Source organism: Equus quagga, chromosome 10, assembly GCF_021613505.1.
Source record: "Equus quagga isolate Etosha38 chromosome 10, UCLA_HA_Equagga_1.0, whole genome shotgun sequence".
Classification (NCBI taxonomy): Eukaryota; Metazoa; Chordata; class Mammalia; order Perissodactyla; family Equidae; genus Equus; species Equus quagga.
In genome coordinates this window covers 813736-834317 of record NC_060276.1, presented here as the reverse complement: position 1 = coordinate 834317, position 20582 = coordinate 813736, and the positions used below count along the sequence as shown (strand labels likewise).

Here is a 20582-nt window from a genome sequence, read left to right as displayed (position 1 = left end):
AAGATTTGATAGGCATGTCATAACCAAGGCCAATACACGAGGAAGCAAAGATGAGTTCAGAGCAGTCTTCCCATGAAGCAGAAATTGGACGATCCCCTTAGAACTTTGCTCTCAAGGTATTTTTATATGGCACACATATGTGTGTATGTGTACAGAGACTCATAATGTACTGGATCATGCCCTACCTGACACACGGACACCACACATGAGAGGTTGGGTTATTCTGATCTCTAGACTCCTAAGATTGTTACGGGCTTGAGGGAGACTTAGGAACCCAGGAGAGGCATCTGGTGTTGATGCCCATCCTCCAGGGGCTTAAATCAGGAGACCTTTCCCTTTGCAAAGGCTTGTAGCACAGATAAGTACTCGGTTACAAAGTCATTGACATTTTAATACAGCGTTTTTATTGCTTTTGAGGGTTTCCCTAGAGCGGACATCATCCTATTGCACAGCGACTTCATTTTGGCATTTTAGAGAGTTGCAGTTAAAAATGCTTTCCTCAAGGTAAAGACAAATGAAATGCCCAGTGTTAGGAAAATCAGAGCCCAGCCCCTCAGGAGCTTGAACAGGACTGACACCCACTGGCCTAATTAGGATAGTTGTAGAGAGCTGGAAGCTGACACAAAACTAGCTGGAGTGACCCTGTTTGTCTTACAGCAAGGCGAATGGAGTTCCAAATGCTGGAGAGGGGCATACAGTAGTTCCCCCATCCTGCAAGCTTAGTAAACCCAGGAGACAGGCACCCACTGTGGAGAAGTGCATGCCTGGTCAAAGGCTTCTTGCAATTTCTTAAGGGTTTCATCAACGCCATTATTGATGAGTGAGAGGTCAAAGTAGTGAGCATACTGGCTGCGGATGGCCTCAGAGTCCTTCTGCAGCTGCTGCAGGGCTTCTCTCTGCAAAGAAGAGCAAAAGAGCCACGGATGAAGCAAGCCACAGCATGCCCAGCCTGAGCGGCCAGGGACAGGTTTTAAGCAGGTGTCGATTGTGACCATTGCCCAGCTCCGAATCACCAGCTTAAAGACAAACCCTGAAGACCTTGCTGGTGAATGTTAAGAGTAGGGCGTGGAGAGGCAATCAATTAAGAACACTGCAATTCTCAGGATCTGAAACTAACCACAATTATAGATAATCAGCTGTCTGGAAGTCCAGTAGCTACATCAAGATGACATGGACTTGACCAACATCTCCCAGTTTCTCTCTCTGAACATGGAGAGTCATTTCAGCAACCACCAGAGCTGCAATTTCAGGACCAGGGGCCATGGAAAGACTGACAATTTAACTCCATAAAAGTAAAAATGCATAGCAATACACACCAAAAGAAATGCCAAATTGGGAAAAATTTGCAACTGATATCACAAAGGGCTAATTACCCTAATAGAGAGTTTCTAGAAATCAATAAGAAAAAGGCCAATAACCCACCAAAAACATACTGAGATTGGCCAAAAAGAAAACTGGATCACATGCTCCTGGCACAAGGAAGCAGGCACTCTCCCAGATAATCACTCTGAGTTCCGAATTCCCAATGCACACATCCTTGCACCCAGCAATTCTGCCTAGAATGGAGCCTACAGATTTGTTTGCACACGTGAAATGCCATATGTACAGAGCCATTGATTGCAGTATTATTTATAATAAAGTTTTAAAACAACCCAAACAGCCATCAAGAAGGGAATGGTGAAACTAAATAATTATGCTACATACATGCAATGGGACAGCATGCACCTACTAAGATTGAAGAAGCTCTACACACTGATATGGAAAGATCTCCATTGTGTTCAGTGAGAAAGCAGGGTGCTGCAAAGTGCGCATTGGGTGGGCGTGGAGCAGGGAGCAACTGGGAAGTGGGGAGCAAGGGGAGACTTTTAAATATATTCCTGGCCTCCTTCCTCTCCCTCTCTCCCCACAGCCATACCACACCCCAGTGTGGGTTCAGTGCTACCTCTGTCCTTCACAGTTCCCCCTGCTTGCCCTACTTGAGCCTGTGTGGCACCAGTGTCAGGATATGTCTAATTGTCCATCTCTGCCACTGGACCCTGAGCACTTCTAGAATGACTATGTCTGATTTGTTTTGTCCCCGTTACCTAGCATGGGCACTGGCCTAGCTAGTGGTTTAATAACTCTGCTGAGTGAATCAAATGTGCACATGCCCTTTGGCTTCTCGGCCTTACAGGAAGGAGGACAACAGTAGCCAGGAGGCTCATGGGAGATTTGGTTACAAGCTGAAGCTGAGCTCCAGCCAGTACTCCAGCCAATGATATAGATGGCTGTCCCAGTCTGGAGAGGCTGGGACAGTGAACCCCCACCCACCCCACACAAACCACTCTTTCCCACCTGAGTGCCCTGGTCAGTCGGTGCAATAAACACGATGAAAGGTGAAAGTTCTGCTGTCCGAACAATCTTCAGGGTCTAGAGAAAAGGAAGGGGAGGAAGAAGAAAAGAGAAAAAAAAGAGTTAGCTGTCATGCTGGATTCCTTCTAATAAGCATCTTTGGGCTTCACCAAGTCCAATCCTATTTCCATTGTTTCCAGTGCTACTGTTCTTGTTCCAGGTGACCCCACTGAAAGGATATGAAGCAAACCTGAGCACCTCTTCATCATCCACTTCTGCCTTTCAATGTCTACCCACCTGGGGCTCGATGTCAAGGATGGCAATCTTGTCCTGCTTATGAATCTGGTGCACTGTTTCAAATTTGGTGCCAAACATGTTGCCCTGGTAGCTGCCAAACTCCAAGAACTCATTGGCAGAGATGCTCCTCGTCATCTCCTCCGTGGAGATGAAGTGGTACTCCTTCCCATCTTCCTCACTCTTCTTCGGTGGCCGTGTTGTATCTGTGCACAAGAAACCAAATCCTTGACAAACTCGGGGTCCTGGCCATCTCCTAAGGGCTTAGACCATGGTGTCTGTACTGAAAGCCTAACTGCCATTGGTGCAGAGTTTAATAGAGGGGTTTCTCCCATGGGATCCTGAATGGCTGATGATAGATGATGATGCAGACCAGGAAATCTGCTGTCCATCCAGAACATGTTTAACTTTAAAGAAGCAAAGCCCAACGTAGAATATTCCCATCATCATTTTCCCTATATGAAGTTACATCTCTCAACCACCAACACCAGGATTACTGAAGCTCAGAAATGGAGAAATGACAGTAGGAAATTTTGTTTGTTTGTTTTGCTGAAGAAGATTGTCCTTGAGCTAACATCTGTGCCAGTTCCTCTATTTTGTATGTGGGTTGCTGCCACAGCATGGCCACCGAGAAGTGGTATAGGTCTGCGCCCAGGAACCAAACCTGGGCTGCTGAAGTGAAGCACATTGAACTTAACCACTAGGCCACAGGGCTGGTCCCTGGAAATATTTTTAAAACAGATCTATGGGCTATAGTCAGGATTTCTTGGAAGTATATTTAGAGTTTCCTTTTCATAGCTTGGGAAGAATCCTTTGGTTTGGTTTAAACTTATGTCCTTAAGTCACAACGTTTGCTATTCCTCATATAAATTGTCCTCTGAGTAAAATATGCCCCAGATATTGAGAAACAATCCTCCCCACCCCTCCCCCATAGACCTCTCCTGCTTTCCACCTTCACTGAACACCTCCCTTGTTTTCCACATCATCTGCTTGTCTCTCTCAATGGGCTCCTTCTCCTCCATCCACAGCCATACACACATCTCTTTCTTTCCATCTTACTAAACAATGACTCTTCTTTGACCTCTCACCCTCTTTTTCTATCTCCCTTCTCATTCAAACTTATTGATGATGAACGAGCCTGTACGGGTTATTTCTACTTCCAGACTTCACTCACTCCTCAAGCAAGGGGCATCTGCTTTCTGCCTCCAGTGTGTCACTATGTCCCTAAAGGAAAAATGGAGAAGCAAGGAACCAAAAAGTACTAACATCAGGTTTAGAATCGGTTTTTGACTTTGATCAGCAGTATCTCTTCCCAGGAACATATACAATCATACTACACAGATCCACTGCTGGGGATGGACGTTATCCAACTTCCCTCCTATCTAAAGGGACTGCTGCCGAGACTATGCCTTTTCTGAACACTGCTTTGATTTAAAAAACATTTCATGAAAATTAGAGGCAGCCTAGATGTCAAATAATAGTGAGAGACCTGAGGAAATTACAGTACAGCCACTCAGTGGAATGGAAGAGAATTCTCGAAGTGATTTAGGCACACGAGAAAATGTTTAAAATATAAAGTACAATGAAAAAAGTAATATAAGTTTTTAATAACATATTACTTTAACTTTTAAAAGCAGGATAAAAATGTTTACTACGGCTTCTGTTATGTAGACACACAGCACAGAAGAGAACTATAAGAAAACAACCTAGTTACTTTGTTAGTTGGAGCGATTATAAGCACAAATTTACATCTTTCCAAATTGTTTTATTTTTATAATCAAACACTTAAAAGTAAAATCACAAAAAAAAGATTCCTATGGTATCTCACTTGCCCTCTGAGGCCCCCAGAGCTACTTACACGGGACAGGGTATGCGAACTTCTCCGGGTTCTGGCTGAGCAGGGCGTTCTTAACATGGCTGCGGCCCACCCCACTGGCTCCTGTGTAGGGAGAGAAGAAAGGCTCAGAAGAGAGAAACCGGGTTGCCATGATTCTGATGAAGCCTTCTATTTCTTTCCCCAAAGACAAAGGTGGGGATGGGAGTAGGAATGGGATATGGGTTTTCATCTCTCAGGCCCTTGTGTCCCAGTTCAAGGAAGAAGCTCTTTCTAAGACCTAAGGGTCAGGACTCAGAACAGCTAACGCATGGGGTTTTCTGTTTATTTTCTAAGGATATTTGCCTTACTGAGCTCTCCAAAATTAATGGAACTGAATTTAAGCCAGTGTTTTTGCTGGAAATTTCACCAGAACCCTCAAACAGATCATCTAACCAACTAATGTTTTAACTTTAAAGACAGGGAGGTGAGCCACCCACTGGAGCCAAGGTCATGGACCTGGGATTGGGACAAGGACTCATTCCACTTCAAGGCCAGGGATCATGTGGATGACTAAAATACTTTTCAGGGCCTCCCATGTTATTTAACAGCACTCTAACATGTGTACTTAAAAAAAAACAGCATAGGACTAGAACACTCCTACTGCCAAACAGATGGACAAAGAACAAAACCCAGTTTAGGATCTGCCAGCACCAAAGCTGACCTAAAAGAATCAGTTGCTGAAAATCTTGTAAGGTTTAATTTCCCTTGTATGGTAAGGACTCAGAAAATTCTTTAATCTGCTCTATATGGAGAACCCAAGAGAAGACCTCATTTTTTTTCTTTTCTTCCTCACTGCCTTTTTTTTTGGAGGGAGGGAGGTTATATGAAACAGGCAGGAAAATAAGGACAGAAATGTACTTAAACGAGCAAAGCAATGAGAAGATACCGATCAGCACCAGGGTCTTCCTCTTGAAGGCAGGGAGCCGGACAACTTCCTCATAGGAAACAACATCCAACTGGTCAAAAACTAGAGACAAAGAAAACCAAGCAATGTTCATTTCCAGAGCTGGGGAGAACAGTGGTCCAGGCCGTGACGTGGGAAAGAGCCAGGCGGGAAAAGAAGTGAAACCCCACCAACCTGGCTGCATCCTAATAAGCAGGGAGTGAAGGCAGCCGAGGCCAGGAGGTTGCGGAGGAAGGACTTTAGACTGTGATGAGGGAGTTTTATGCAAGGGAGTGACATGATCCCACTTAGGTTTTGAAAGGAGAACTCTGGCAGGTAATAGGCTGCAGGAGCCAGGGAAGCAAAGGGACCCTTAACAACCCCACTCCATGCCTCAGAGCCGATCTTTGCGGGCAAACTAAACTTAATCTACTCTTACCAAGGGATGATGATGGCTGCAACCAAATGTCCATGCTAGCACACTGTCAAGGACAGCTACAGGAGGTACTGATAAAGAATCGTGATGAACTAGAACATCAGAATAAGCCGCTTCAGGATCACAGACACTGTTCCTTTCGGTCTGTTTCTTGGCTTTCCCAACTCCTCCATTTGAACTCAACATGGCTCTGTTGGTCAGTCAGACTCTAATTTTTTGGACCCCATACTCTCCTCTTCCTTTCACTCTCTGTCTTCTCCACAGTTTCAGTGACCTGATGACCCCCTTGACTCCAGACACTGAGAGCTCGGCAATTCCAACACTATCTCCGTCACTTCCCCGTACTGCCTAAAATGGCCCTTATCTCAGGAACAGCGCCGCCATCACCGACCCAGCTGCTCAGGATGGAAACCCAGGTCTTGTACTGACACTCTGCCCCTTCTGCCTCCCACAGTGTGCCTCTTTCTTCATTGATACCAAAGAGATAGATGCAAATGAAAAGCTGATCCCATTATTCCCCTGCTTGAAACCCTTCACTGACTCCACAGAGACACTACAGAGGGCGGACGAGGCTCCTCAGGCCGTGGCCCTGGCCTCTCTCTCTGGCATGCGTTCTTGCACCCCCCCAATCAATACTCCAGCCACGTCTACTTCCATGTGGGCTCCCGACACGCCAGGCGATTTCAGGTTCCGTGATTTGCTCATGCTCCTGTCTTTATCTAGAATGCTCACAGCAGGATGGAGGCATTTAATAAATGATAGCTTAGTGGTAGATTATTATTGATTATCTACAATCTACTTGATCCCATTTATAATTTTAGTATATTTCCAACCATGGTAGGTAAAAAACAAAGCCAGAATTAGTTCTTAGGAAAACATGCTAGTCATCATCATCAGTACCATCAGTACATGTAAAGGAAGACTAGTGGCCTGCTCACACCCGCTCATAACCCTCACCCCTCAGGTAACCAAATGAACAGCCTTCCAGACCCTTCTCAGTGTGTCAGTGCCATCAGCATGACCAACTGCAAGATCTGAGCAACCCCAGAGACTAGAGAGAGAGTGAAAGTGATGAGACATCTCCAGTGGCAGTGAGCCTGGGAAGACGATGTAACAAAAGAAAACAAGAATAAATGGCAGAGAGGAGGCCAGGAAGCTTACTCGAGCTGTGCTTGGCCAGGTACTTGTCTTTGTACTTCTTCTTCTTCCCAAAAGGGCTGCAGCTTGGGGCTTCGCTTGGAGCTGACTGAGCCACACTTGCCACTCGCCTAGTGGGAAAAGATGACCAAAGACGTCAGCAGATCCTCGGTGTAAAAGCCCCAGGGTCAATGGCCTGTGCTGAGACAGGGCTTGGCAACCCCCTTTCCCTTCTACATTCACCCTCCAGACCCATCTGCCTCCTCTCTCACACCCTCCCCAAGTCACTCATCCCCTGTATGTCTCTACCATTGCCCCTTTCACACTCATCCTCTCCCCCATCTCAGCCCCTCACTCTCTCTGTGTCTCTCTCTCTCTGAGACCCCACTCTTGATCTCTCAGCCTCTCTGTCTCTCTTTCTCTTTCAGCTGTGGGAGCTGGATAGAATGTCTGGAAAGTGCCTGTCATGCCATTTGGAGTATCACACATCATAGGCTGCCGTCAGACAGGTGAACCTGGTCTCCTGGAGTCTGCATCCGGTACCTTTCAGCAGATTCCAAATGCAACCCACAAACTACTCACTTTCTCTGGGGCAGTGGTTTCTGAACTTTTAAGACCCAAAATCAATATAAGAAATACATTGTATATTGCAACCCTGTATTACTCACATAGACACCTATAAAACACACATACACACACAGCATATATACAACTAAAACAACAGTTTCATAAACCAATACCTTCTATTACTACACAAAATAAATTCTAATATTTCTATTTGATGTCATTTTTTAAAAGAAATACTCATTGCAACCCAGCATTACATGTGGAATCACTTAGAAGTGTTGCGTGGAGGATTGTTCTACCACTCCTAGGGCCACATGGTACTAAGCAGTCAGTGAACCGTCTGACTTGGGAACAGGAATTATTTTTTCCATGTCCTGTTAATTTGCATAAAGGACACATTTAAAATTTGACTGTTTTCTACAGGACTCAGAAGATATCTTCTCAGAAGGGCATCGGCCTAGGAGGCAGGAGACCAGGGAGGGCTCCAGTGCCAGTGCTGTCACTTGCACAGGGAAAGCATTTGAGGAAAATAGAGGCCCACAAATGAATGAAGAGCTATTTAGGCTCCTTTACCTGTAATGTCTGCTAGTCAAGCATATCAACCCATCATGCCAGGGAAACTGAGAGGTTAGCTTGGTTGAGAAACAGAAACTACTACACAAGATGGTAGATTGCTGAAGCTAAGTGATTATTTGTGGCAGGGCTGGGTCCCTTCCATCTGCAAATTCCACCTGTACAAAAGCAGCTCACCATTCCTGCAGCTCGGGAGAAGGGATCAATCCTGCTGACTCCTTGGAGGAGCCTTCCACCCGCCCTTGCCACCAGTTACTGTCATCCTTGTTGATGATCTGGATAATGTCCCCAGTAACAAACTTCAGTCCTGCCTCTTTGCAAGGGATCAGATTGTCCTTTTTGGGATCATAGTCAAACTGCGCTCTCATGAACATCTGAAAAAGAAGGCAAGGGGGACTGTAGCGGCAGCACATGTCCGTAGAAAGTTCTGCTGGAAATAAGTCAGGTCGGGATCAACTGAACAACAGGGAGGCAAGAACAGAGCGAAGTCGGAATGCTGAGGTGACTGGAACTGGTCACTGCTGTGTTTGTAGAGGGGTCAGGCCTGAATCTTCTAACAAGAAAGCATAAAATGCCTTTCTGGGTCCACATGTCTGTGGTTATTGGGTCTAAGTTGTCTGTCCCGGAGTACAAAGCAGTTACTATCTGAAATGCATGTGTTTCCCTGAAAAATATTTTTATGAGTATGTTAAATAAATAGGAATGTGCCAAAGTCTTAAAATGTTGATACCCCTTGACCCCACAATCCACTTCTACAGAGAAGTTGTCAGTTATGATGTATGGGTAAGTGTGTTCACCACAGCATTATTCATAAGAGTGAAATATTGGAAACAACCTAATTTTCCAAGAATGGGGAATTAGTTAAATATGGCCATCTACTGAATATAGTACCACATGACTATAAAAATCAATTTGTAGAAAAATGTTTAATGCCCTTGGAAAATGCTGCTGATACAACATTAAATAAGAATATCATTAAACAAAAACAATACCTCCCATATACTTGAAATGTTAAAAAAAAGTATCTATTTATACATAGAAAAAAAGACTGGGAGAAACTATATCAGAATTTCATACTGGTTCCCTCTGTTACAAAGATTTGGGGTGCAAATCCAACCCAGAGAAAGAGGGAAAGAAATGAGAAAGAGGAGAAACAGATGAAACAGAAAATCAAGTTTAGAGGATCAACGAAGGCAAAAGTGGTTCTCCGAAGATTCATGAAATTGAGAACCCCCTAGCAAGGCTGATTAAGAAAACAGAGAAGACACAATCTCCTAGCAGAGATCAGTAGAGAGACTAGAGATGTTTAAAAGGTTATAAGACATTATGAACAATTTCACAGAAATACATTTGACAAATCTCTTGAAAAACACAATTTACCAAAAGTGCACAAGAAATTGAAATATGAACACTCATATATCTATTAAAGAATCTGAACCTGTTATTGAAAACCTCCTACCCCGCCCCCAAACACACACATACATACAGGCCCTGATGGCTTCTATGGTAAATTTTTCCAAACATTATTTCATTACTTGAAGAAATAAGGCTAATCTCATACAAACACAGATTACAGAAAAAGATGGCATTTCCCAACTCATTTAACAGGACCACAAAGAAAATAAAAACACAAGCCACAGAGGAAGAGACAAAAGACTCTTATCCAGAATATATAAGGAACTCCTACAAATCAGTAAGAAAATGCCTTGAACTGGTACTTTACAAAAGAGGACATCCAAAAGGAGAAAAACATATATAAACAGGAGCTCACCCTCATTAGCCATCAGAGAAATGCAAATTAAAATCATAATGTGATACCACCACCACAATACCCAAATTAAAAAAGAAACCCAGATAATTCTAAGTAGCAGTGAGGCTATGGAACAACTGGGATCTGCATCAGTGCAGTTGGGAATGTAACATGATACAACTAGCAAAGATGACCATACCCTCCAATTCATCAGCAATGCACAGAGGTCTCCACTGAACACAGGGACAAAGAGGTTCACAGCAGCACTATCTGTGAGAGCAAAACAGCTGGCAACCCAGAAGTCCCTCCACAGTATCTCACATAACAGATGAATGGGAAGGAGTCATCTGGTGCTACATGTGACAGCACAGACACAATACTGTGTGAATGAAATAAGACACAGGAGAATTCACAGTGTATGATTCAACTGACATAAATTTCAAAAAGGGGCAAAACTCGTCTCTGGTGTTAGAAGTCATGGTTGTGGTGACTGGAAATTGGCACGGGAGTTCTTAGGGGGCTGGGCGTGTCTTGTCTCTTGAGCTGGGTGCTGCTCACATGGGTGTGTTCAGTTTATGAAAATTCACCTAGTTGTATACTTATGATTTGTGTACTTTGTTGTATACATGCCCACATGTACCAAAACGCCAATTTAAAACCTTTACTTAAAAAGAAAATTATACCATCATACTTGAAGTAACCTGCGATAGAAACTTCAGAGTTACTTTTTTAAAAAAACTCCCTCTTCCCCATTCATCTGCCAACCCCCTGTCCAAGCTATTTCTCTCCTCCACCAACGAGGAGCTCTATGGACTGGGAATGTACCCATTTCTCTTTATATCACCTCCATTTTCTAGCAAAGTCATTTGTACATGGTAGACTCTCAATGAATTCTGAGTAAGTGCTTAAGACTCTTTCCTTTGGCACTGTTAATCGCTGGGTCTACTTATTACTGTTTTATTTTATTTTATTTTATTTTTGAGGAAGATTAGCCCTGAGCTAACTACTGCCAATCCTCCTCTTTTTGCTGAGGAAGACTGGCCCAGAGCTAACATCCATGCCCATCTTCCTCTACTTTATACGTGGATGCCTGCTACAGCATGGCTTTTGCCAAGCGGTTCCACGTCTGCACCTGGGATCTGAAATGGCAAACCCCAGGCCGCTAAGAAGCAGAACGTGCGAACTTAAACTGCTGTGCCACCGGGCAGGCCCCTATTACTATTTTAAAAAATATTTGCCAATTCGTTTGGTGAAAACTGGTATCACACACATTTTATTTTGCATTTCTTTGATGACTGGTAAGATTGGATATTTTTTCATATGCTCAATGCCTATTTGTGTTTTTCCTCCTGTGAATGATCTTTACATTCTCTTTGCCCATTTTCCTCCTGACGTTGTAATAAAGAGGAGATTAACCTTTCCTTTCACATCCATTACAAACAGGCAGTGGTTAGAAAGAAGGCTTGCCTGTTTGCAATGGATGTTAGTTTAGTTCAGAGAGCAGCAAGCAGCTACACTTGTGAGATATTTAGACCTTAAAGTCAGAATCACTTGACCTCAATCAAATCTCAAAGAACCAAACACTGGGCATGAATCCTGCCATCATCACAACAGAGAGAATGGTGCCACTTACCTGTAGCGCAGGAAGACGACTTTGCTGGTTGGGAATTACTTTTAATGAAATCATTCCTTTGGTTTCCTTCTGTTAAAAAAGAAAAGGGAAATTAAATTGTAAGAAAAACTAATTGGATGACCTGGGGTTTCATAAAGTCATTTTTCCCCTCTCAAAGTCCTACGTGTTTTTTCTTTTCCAACAGCCATCTTCACTTTGAAATTCTGTAGGACAATTCCTCCTTCAATACAAAAGTGTCATGTGCCCCATAAACCACTGTAACAACATGGAGATGGACAAAGAATAATGAAGAAAAGGCTAATGATTTTCCCTCCTCTCCACACTTGACCCGAAAAGGGCCCAGAAGTACCTAAAATGAACCGTGGCACACAGATATCAAACAAAAACATTTGCAAATATTTACACACATATATACATATTTATATGTATGTATTTTGTTCTGTTTTTAACGAAAATGGGATTAGAATATATGTATTACTCTCTAATTTGCTTTGTTTTATTTAGCATTACTTCATGGACAGACTTCTAGGTTGATACACGACGATCTCTACTCAGCCATCCCCCCCCATTATTGGGCATGTCAATTGTTGCCAGGTGTTTTCACAGTTTGCTGCAACAGACATCCTTGAACATATATCCTTATATATTTGCACTGTGATTTTTATAGACTAGAATACCATGGTGGAAATGCAGAATCAAAGGGTAAGAACATTTTAATAGCTATCCTCAAATTACTTTTCCAAAAGATAACAGCAATTCCACTCTCACCAGGAATATATGAGAGTCCCTTTCCCCCCAAATTCTTTCCAGAATTACATCAACATTCCTTTTAAATTTCTGCCAATCTGATGGGTGGAAAGTATCTCATGGTTGCTTTATTTCATAATTTTATTACCATAAACTAAAGTTGAACATCTTTTCAAAAGCTTACCAGCCATATGCTTTTTCTTCTTATATCTTTTGTTCAGTTTTCTATTTGGTTGTTTGTCTTTTTATAATAAAGTTTAGAAGCTCTTTAAATATTAGAGTTAACTGTCTACCATAACTATTATATGTACAACAAATATTTTTCCAAGTCAACTGTTTATTGTATCTTTTGTCATGTGACACAAATGAACTTTTACAGTCAATTTACATAAATCAAAAGGAAGCACAAATTTTGAATGTTCACTTGATGCACATAAAGTCTTAGTGAGAAGCAACCTGCTCTGTGGAGAAACAAACCAGCCTTCTCAAGCTGGTAATCCGGAAGCAGGCAGGAAACAGGGAACCCGCTCCTGAGGGTAGGGAAGATAGTTGAATGAAGGAGCTATTTACAAAGAGTGAAGGTCAAGGGATGGCAGTGAAGCTATTACCACCCCATGGGTCTGGGCGTGTGGTTTTACACTGTGTGTTAGCATCAGGATCCAAACAAAGTCCACACTGCAACTCGTTGATATGTCTTTCAAGACACTTTTCATCTACCCCTTCCTCCTACAGTGTTTTCTTCTCTAGTCTTTTCTCTGTTGAAGGAAATGGGTTGTTGGTCCTATTAGAGTTTCTTACAGGTGGATTCTGCCGATTGCATCAGCATGTTGTGGTCTGACACGATTCTCACTCCTCTATAGTTCCTATAAATCAGCAGTTGAATTGAGAAAAAGGCTTGATCAGATTCACGTCCAATTTTTTTGGCAAGATGATTTCAGAAGTGGTATGTTTTCTATCAGGAGGCACATGATGTCTGGTTGTCTGTCTTTTTTGTCACAGTAGCAGCTACTGCTGCTCAATGCTTAGTCCATTAATTCATCAGGAGTTGCAAAATGGTGATATTCTAACCAACTTCATCACTCCTTCATTTATTAGCTGGAATACTTCTACAGAGAAAACTTCTCCTCATTTACTATCTGGTTACTTAGTGGTAGAGATCATATAGGAAAAAAAGGACAAATATATTATTCTTTTTCTTTATTTAACAGTTTTCCAAGTAATGAATTGGTTCCCTCACATCTTCCAACTGGTTCATATACAACTGTGTCAATATACACACACACAATTTCTACAAGTAACCTACTTCAGTTATCTTTTATAAACCCCTCTACCTTCCACATTCATTTGCCAAGGTCCTGTGCAATCTATTTCTCATTGTTTATTTCTTTTCTTCTGCTTGCTTTGGGTTTCATTTGTTCTCCTTTTTCTAGTTTCTTAAGGTGGAAGCTGAGGCCATAGATTGAGACCCTTCTTGTTTTCTAATATAGGTGTTTCATGCTCTAAATTTCCACTATTCTGGAATTTTCTAATTTCCCTTGTGATTTCTTCTGTGGCCTAGAAGTGTGTTGTTTAATTTCCAAATATTTAGGGATTTCCAGATACCTTTCTGTCACTGATTTCTAAATTTAATTTCATTGTGGGCAGACAACACTCTGTATGATTTGAATCCTTTAAATCTCTTGAGGTTTGTTTTATGGCCTAGCATATGGTCTATCTTTGAGAATGTTCCATGTGCATTCTGCTGTTGGTTTATAATGTTGTTTGCATCTTCTATATCCTCATTGATTTTCTGCCTACTTGCACTGTCTCTTATTGAGAGATTGAAATTGCAGAGTATAATTGTGGATTTATCTTTTTCTTCTTACAGTTCTACAAGTTTTTGCTTCAAATATTTTGAAGCTCTGCTCTTAGGTACATGGACATTTAAGACTTGGGTCATTTCAAGAGGCAGGGTAAATCTGGTCTCTGTTACTATATCTTGGTCAGAAGTAGAAGTCTAGCTGAGGACTTTTGATTAAAGCAAATCCTAGGTGTATCCTTAAACAGCCATGTGACGATGGGTGAGTTTGAAAACTCTTCAAGGTTTAGTTTCTTCATCTCTGTCTCAAGTGAAAAACCACATTCTGGGTCAAATGACACTTCTTCCCAAGGTGCTGTTCTCTGGTTTGTTCCCTGCTGGTATCCTAGCTTCTTACTGCTGAATACCTAAGGTGTGGCTCCTGCCGGCAGTGGCCAATTACCCCCAACCACCCTATGTGTTCCTTAATGCTTTGATTACAGGAATGGTCTCTGGTGTGTATGCAGGGGTGGAGAAGGATGGTGAAGAATCTGGAGGGGCAAACGGGACAGCCAGCACAAACACCAAGCACAATGCCTGGCACATGGTAGGTGCTTGACAAATATCAATTGAATCTAAAGAGCACACTCAACTGTTCATTTATAATATCCCATTCGCTCTTCTTAACAAATCAATGACATAAGAATATGGATGACTATCTTCATTTTACAAATGATTTAGAGAAGTTAATTTATCTGCTCAAAATCACAGATTTCTTTTATTCTAAAATGAAGCAGAGCAAGGATTCAGAGCTGCCATTAAAGACCAAGGCCTTCTGACACCCAGTCCAATGTTCTTTCTAGACAGACACTCTGGGTTATTTGCCTTGTTTTAGAAGTTTACTAAATGGGGCTCCCACACTTCATGAAGACAATGGCGTAGCAAATACCCACCATGGCCTTCTGCAGCTGGTCCACTGAGTGGTTAGTCACGTTTGTGCCATTGATTTCTAGGATCTCATCCCCGACGTGAAGGGAGCCTACCAGGAAATGAAGAATCAGTCCACAGAAGAATAAATGTTCAAACAAGTGCTGTCAATATAACTCAAGATAAGAAACCATGATCTAGAGCATGTTATACAATAGACTGTGTAAAATACTCAGGGTTGAGAACATTCAACCATGAGAGATGGGAATGTTCTTTTTTTTTTAAAGATTTTTATTTTTTTCCTTTTTCTCCCCAAAGCCCCCCAGTACATAATTGTATATTCTTAGTTGTAGGTCCTTCCAGTTGTGGCATGTGGGACGCCGCCTCAGCGTGGTTTGATGAGCAGTGCCATGTCCGCGCCCAGGATTCGAACCAATGAAACACTGGGCCGCCTGCAGCGGAGCGCGTGAACTTAACCACTCGGCCACGGGGCCGGCCTCGGGAATGTTCTTTTGATTCCTTTGAGGGACATATGAAGGCAAGCACTTGACAGTCTAAGACTATCTCATCCTCCTTGCCCTCAGTGCTCCCGCCATAGAATAAAAGACCCCGTCCTCCAAGTCCCCTGGAACTAGCAGAGCTATGACACAAAGCAGGGCAGAGTTCTCAGTCCTCTTCGTTCACCAGCAAATAAGATGTTTCTTTGTTGTGTAGCTAAAACACCCAAAATGCATTTTCAGACGCATCATTTAGTAAAAGCTATTTTGGGGGGTGAGAGAACAAAATAATACATTAAAATACAAAATGTTCTTAGCACACACACAAAAATGCTCCCAGTTTTGAAGACTATGAACTTCATGTCCCACTGAACAGGGAGTAAATGATTAATCTCTGAATGAAACACCACCTAGGAGCCCCCTACTCAAGTACCTTGTCTATGAATCATGCCGCCATGAAGAATTCTTGCTACTGTACAAGACTGCTTTTCATTCAGCTTCAGAGTGATTCCCTGAAATAAAGACAATGGCACACGAAGCTTTATTTTAAGCTCTTTCGGAGGTTATCTTTCAGACAATTTAAAGCGATTTCTCAGGAGAAATATTTTCCATCTATACCTGGGGTGGTCCTCAACTAGAATGGGCCTGAAACCCACTTGGAGGAGGAGCTTGAGATGTGGATGAAGAGACAATATGGGAGCTGGCTGCTTCCCTAACTCCATGAGTAGCCTTCTGTGTTTCCTCTTGTGGCCCAGTGACTCATGGGGTCGAGAGTAACCAATAGGTGAGACTATGACAAGGAATTACCATGGGCTCCTCTGTGACCTTCTCGAACTGTATGAGTCGCACCTTCCGCACCTCCTGTCCCTTGGCCTGGGCAGGGCTACCTGGGGCAGTAGATCCATTGGTGTACATGTCCTCAGTCACGGCATTCAATTGGTGTGACACAGCCTGTCAGGTCAAAATAACAGAGCAATGTATAAAGTAAGCAGTCAAGGCCCACCGTTAGTCTGTAACTGCAATTCTAAAATCCAAAAGGCTCTGAAAACCAACAGTTATTTCATAAGTTTGGCATCCAATCTCACTTGAATTGATGTGAAGCTGTTTGTAAGCTTTATTTATCCAACTTAATAGACTCGTTTATACAGCTTACTGTATAAATATTAATGTGTTTGATTTATACAGTAGTATCCTGGATCCTGCTTGCGGTATTACATAAAATATAACACAAGTTGAAAAATTCTGATTTCTAATTCACATTGGGCCCCCATGGTTTCTGTTGAGGAGCAGTGTGCCTGTATGGTGTGTGCGTACCCACACACACACGCGCGCGCGCACAAACTCTAAAGCAAAGACCCAGGGTGGAATTAATTCGTAATGGGAGGAGGCAGAAGGGGACAACTGCAGGAGGAACACATCAATAAAGGGGAGAAGCGAGCACGGATGACAACGGCCGTTCCTGTTCCAAACAACAAGCGCCTCTCCAGTGACAGGCGCATGGGTGAGCACAAGACCCAATTGCTCTTTTCCCTTTTTACTTCCTCCAGCAACCTGACACTCTGGGTCACACAGCAGTAAAGGTGATTCAGGTCAGCATCAGTCTCTCACAAATCATCTCTTAGGCTACAAAGAAACTGTACCTGGACTGAAGAATTAGATGCTTAGGACCCACCCCTGGCCTATGCTGATAACAATACTACTGGTCGAAATCAGAGTGGCCACCTAGAAGAGATCATCACTACCCCTCCTGCCATCTCACTGCGACCTCTTTCCCCCAGTGGACAACTTACATTACTAGATAGCAAGACCTCTTTATTATAAACCTGAAGTAATTTAAGGCACTGTGGCATCGGCAGGAAGATAGACAAAAGACCACTGTAACAGAATAGAAAGTGCAGAAACACACCACACATACACAGTCAGCTGATTTATGATAAAGGAGATGCTGCTGTGCAGTGAGGAAAGGATGGTCTTTGCAATAAACGGTGCTGGATCAATCAGGTAAGCATACAGGAAAAATAATTGTTGATTCCCACCTCATTCTACGTACCAAACCCAATTCCAGGTGGACTGAGCTCCAAATGTGAAATAGCCAAGCCTGGAGAAGAAAACAGAGCACATCTTCCTAACCTTGGAGGAGGGAAAAATATCTTACATATGACATAAAAGATTCTACCTATAAAATGAAAACTAAAAAGATAAATACTTTAAGATTAAGAAGATCTGTTCATTCAAAACCTCCACTGAGGCAGTTTTAGTAGACACGGAGAGCAATAATCACAAAAGCAAATGACTGACCATCAAAACTAACAACTTCTCACCAAAAGACACTGAAGAAACTGGAAAGGTAGGGCACAGCCTGAGAGTAAAAATCTACAATACTTACATCTGACAAAAGACTTGTATCTAGAACATATAAAGAACTCTTACAACTCAATAACAAGATGACAAACAATGAAAAGATGGACCAAAGATTTGCTAACAGACTCTTCACCAAAGAAAACATATGAATAGCCAATAAGCACACGAAAAAGGTCTCAACATCACTGTAACGAGGGAAATCCAAATTAAAACCACAACAGGACACCACTGCACACCCACTGGGAAGGCTAAAATGAAAGACAGATGATGCCAAGTGTTGGAACCCTCATCCACTGCCGGCGGGAATGCTACATGGTGCAGCCATGGTGGAAAACAGTTTGGCAATTTCTTAGATAAAGTTAAACACACATTCACCCTACGACCCAGCAATCTCACTCCTAGGTATGCACCCAAGAGAAAAGAGGACAGATGTTCACAAAAAGGCTTATACACGAATGTTCATACCAGCTTTACTCATAAAGCTGAAAAGTGGAAACAACCCAGGTGTTCATCCACAGGAGAATGCATACACCACTCGTGCCACGTCCGTAGAAAAGGACCGAGCTGCCGATACATGCAGCAACACGAACGATCTCAAAAGCATTCTGTTGAGTGAAAGAAGCCTTGTGCAAAAGAGTACATACTATATGATACAATTAATGAGGTTATAGAACAAGCAAAACTACAGCAAAAAAAAAAAAAATTAAAACAGTGGTTGCCTCTAATGGGATGGGAAGGGATAGCTGGGAAGGGGCATGAGAGAACCTTCTGGGATGCTGGTAATGTTCTGTATCATGACAGGGGGTAGGGTTACACAGGCGTATACATGTGTTAAAACTCATCCAGTGCATTTCACTGAATGTAAATTTTAGCCCAAAATAAAAAAAAAACATAAATAAATATTGAACTCTAGCCAATGATATGCGTGCTGAAGGTTTTAGGGGTAAAGTGCCCTGATGTCTGCAAGTTACTTTGAAATGCAAAAAAAAAGTGGAGAGTTGGATGGTTTTTGGATAGATATATGATAAAGCAAACATGGAAGAATGTCAGTTGTAGAATCTAGGAGGTGTGGTAAATGGGTGTTACTATAAAATCCTTTCATCTTTTCAGTAAGTTTGAAAAATTTCAAACAAAATACTGGGGGGAAATGGCATTAAAAGAGTGAAAACGCAAGCCATGGAGCAGAGAACTGGAAGCCTCATGCATACGATGCATCTTGGACCCAGGCATTCCACATCCACCCAACAGAGACACATACCATGTGCGCCAGAAGATGTAGAGGGCAATGTCATCACAGCAATGTTTTTGTTTTAATATTATAAAATTTAATTTTTGAATCACTTGAGCATAATCCAAAGACATCATGGTCCTTAACCCGTAAAAGGTTCTGTGTGTTTTCTAAGAACAAAAACATTCTCAAAAATGAAAATTTAGGGACTGGCCTGGTGGTGTAGTGGTTAAGTTCACACACTCTGCCTTGGTGGCCCGGAGTTTGCAGGCTCGGATCCCAGGCGTGGACCTAGCACCACTCGTCAAGGCATGCTGTGGTGGCATCCCACATAAAGTAGAGGAAGATTGGCACAAATGCTGGTTCAGCGACAATCTTCCTCAAGCAAAAAGAGGAAGACTGGCAACAGATGTTAGCTCAGGGCCAATCTTCCTCATCAAAAAGAAAGAAAGCAAGCAAATATAGTGTTGAGACCATACTACCATCAGCTTCTCTGTGTACATTCAAATTTCAAGTGTCCCAATTATGTCCTTTATAGGTATATATATTCTTTCCCTAGACCAAGATCCAATCCAGGATCATGCACTGAATTTAGTTTTCACATCTCTTTAGCCTCCCTTAATTTGGAAAAGTTCCTCAGGCTTTTTGTCTTTCATGACCTTGACGTTTTTGAAGAGGACAGGCCTACTGTTTTGTTGACTGTCTCTCAGTTTGAGTCTGTCCAATGTTTTCTCATGATTAGATTGAGGTTGTGCATTTTTGGGCAGGAATCCCATGCAAGTGGTGTGCCCTTTTCAGAGCAACACTATTCTTAAAAGCCCAAATCTGGAAGCACCCCAAAAGTCCATCAGCAGTATGATGAATAAACTGTGGCACAGCCATCCATTGGATACCACACACCAGTGAGAATAAATAACTACTGCTATACCACAACATGGCTGAATCTCCCAGATGATCACTCTCTTCTCGAAACACTCGTTCTGTCTCCTTTGCTGTTTTCTTCCTCATCTTTCTAATCTATTAATGTTGCAGTTGCCCAGGGCTTAGGGTAAGAGCTATCACAGTGGGGAAGGCCAAGTGGAAACTTCTGAAAGTGCCCCCCATCCACCCCAGAGAAAATGTTAAATCAAAAATAATATGGCTGGAGGAAGAGGAATAGGCCCAAGCTTAGCTTATAGAAGGGTCAATTTGGTATATGAGTACAAGCTGAAAATGGATGGCAGCTGCATTCCAGCCACATCTAGGGGTGCCCTTCAACGACAGCAGGAAGGGAAGATCCTTTTTTTTGGCTGAGGAAGATTCACCCTGAGCTAACATCTGGTGCCAATCTTCCTCCTTTTTTGTATGTGAGCTGCTGCCACAGCATAGCTGCTAAAAAAACAAGTGCTGTGGTTCTAGGCCCGGGAACTGAACCCTGGCCACTGAAGAAGAGCATGCCAAACTTTAACCACTAGGCCATAGGAGCTGGCCCAAGGGAAGATCTTCCCAGTGGGTAGGCTGTGAGTTGTGCACATATCACCCATTCCATGGGGAAGGAGAAGTGGGAGTATCCCAGGTGGGAATAT

The 20582-nt window shown here is 42.6% G+C and overlaps 1 protein-coding gene across 1 annotated transcript in view; it reads right to left on the bottom strand.

The window, feature by feature from the left end:
- Positions 1 to 381: 381 nt before the first annotated feature.
- MPP1 (MAGUK p55 scaffold protein 1) overlaps positions 382 to 20582 on the bottom strand; it is a 31507-nt gene continuing 11306 nt past the window's right edge. The window contains exons 2-12 of the mRNA XM_046674141.1: positions 16236 to 16379; positions 15862 to 15940; positions 14958 to 15043; positions 11481 to 11549; positions 8275 to 8471; positions 6982 to 7088; positions 5388 to 5468; positions 4484 to 4564; positions 2629 to 2831; positions 2335 to 2409; positions 382 to 896 (exon numbers count right to left, since the gene is read on the bottom strand). Of these exons, the coding sequence (XP_046530097.1) occupies positions 720 to 896; positions 2335 to 2409; positions 2629 to 2831; positions 4484 to 4564; positions 5388 to 5468; positions 6982 to 7088; positions 8275 to 8471; positions 11481 to 11549; positions 14958 to 15043; positions 15862 to 15940; positions 16236 to 16379 (1299 nt within the window). The 3' untranslated portion in view covers positions 382 to 719. The remainder of the gene's footprint in view (positions 897 to 2334; positions 2410 to 2628; positions 2832 to 4483; positions 4565 to 5387; positions 5469 to 6981; positions 7089 to 8274; positions 8472 to 11480; positions 11550 to 14957; positions 15044 to 15861; positions 15941 to 16235; positions 16380 to 20582) is intronic.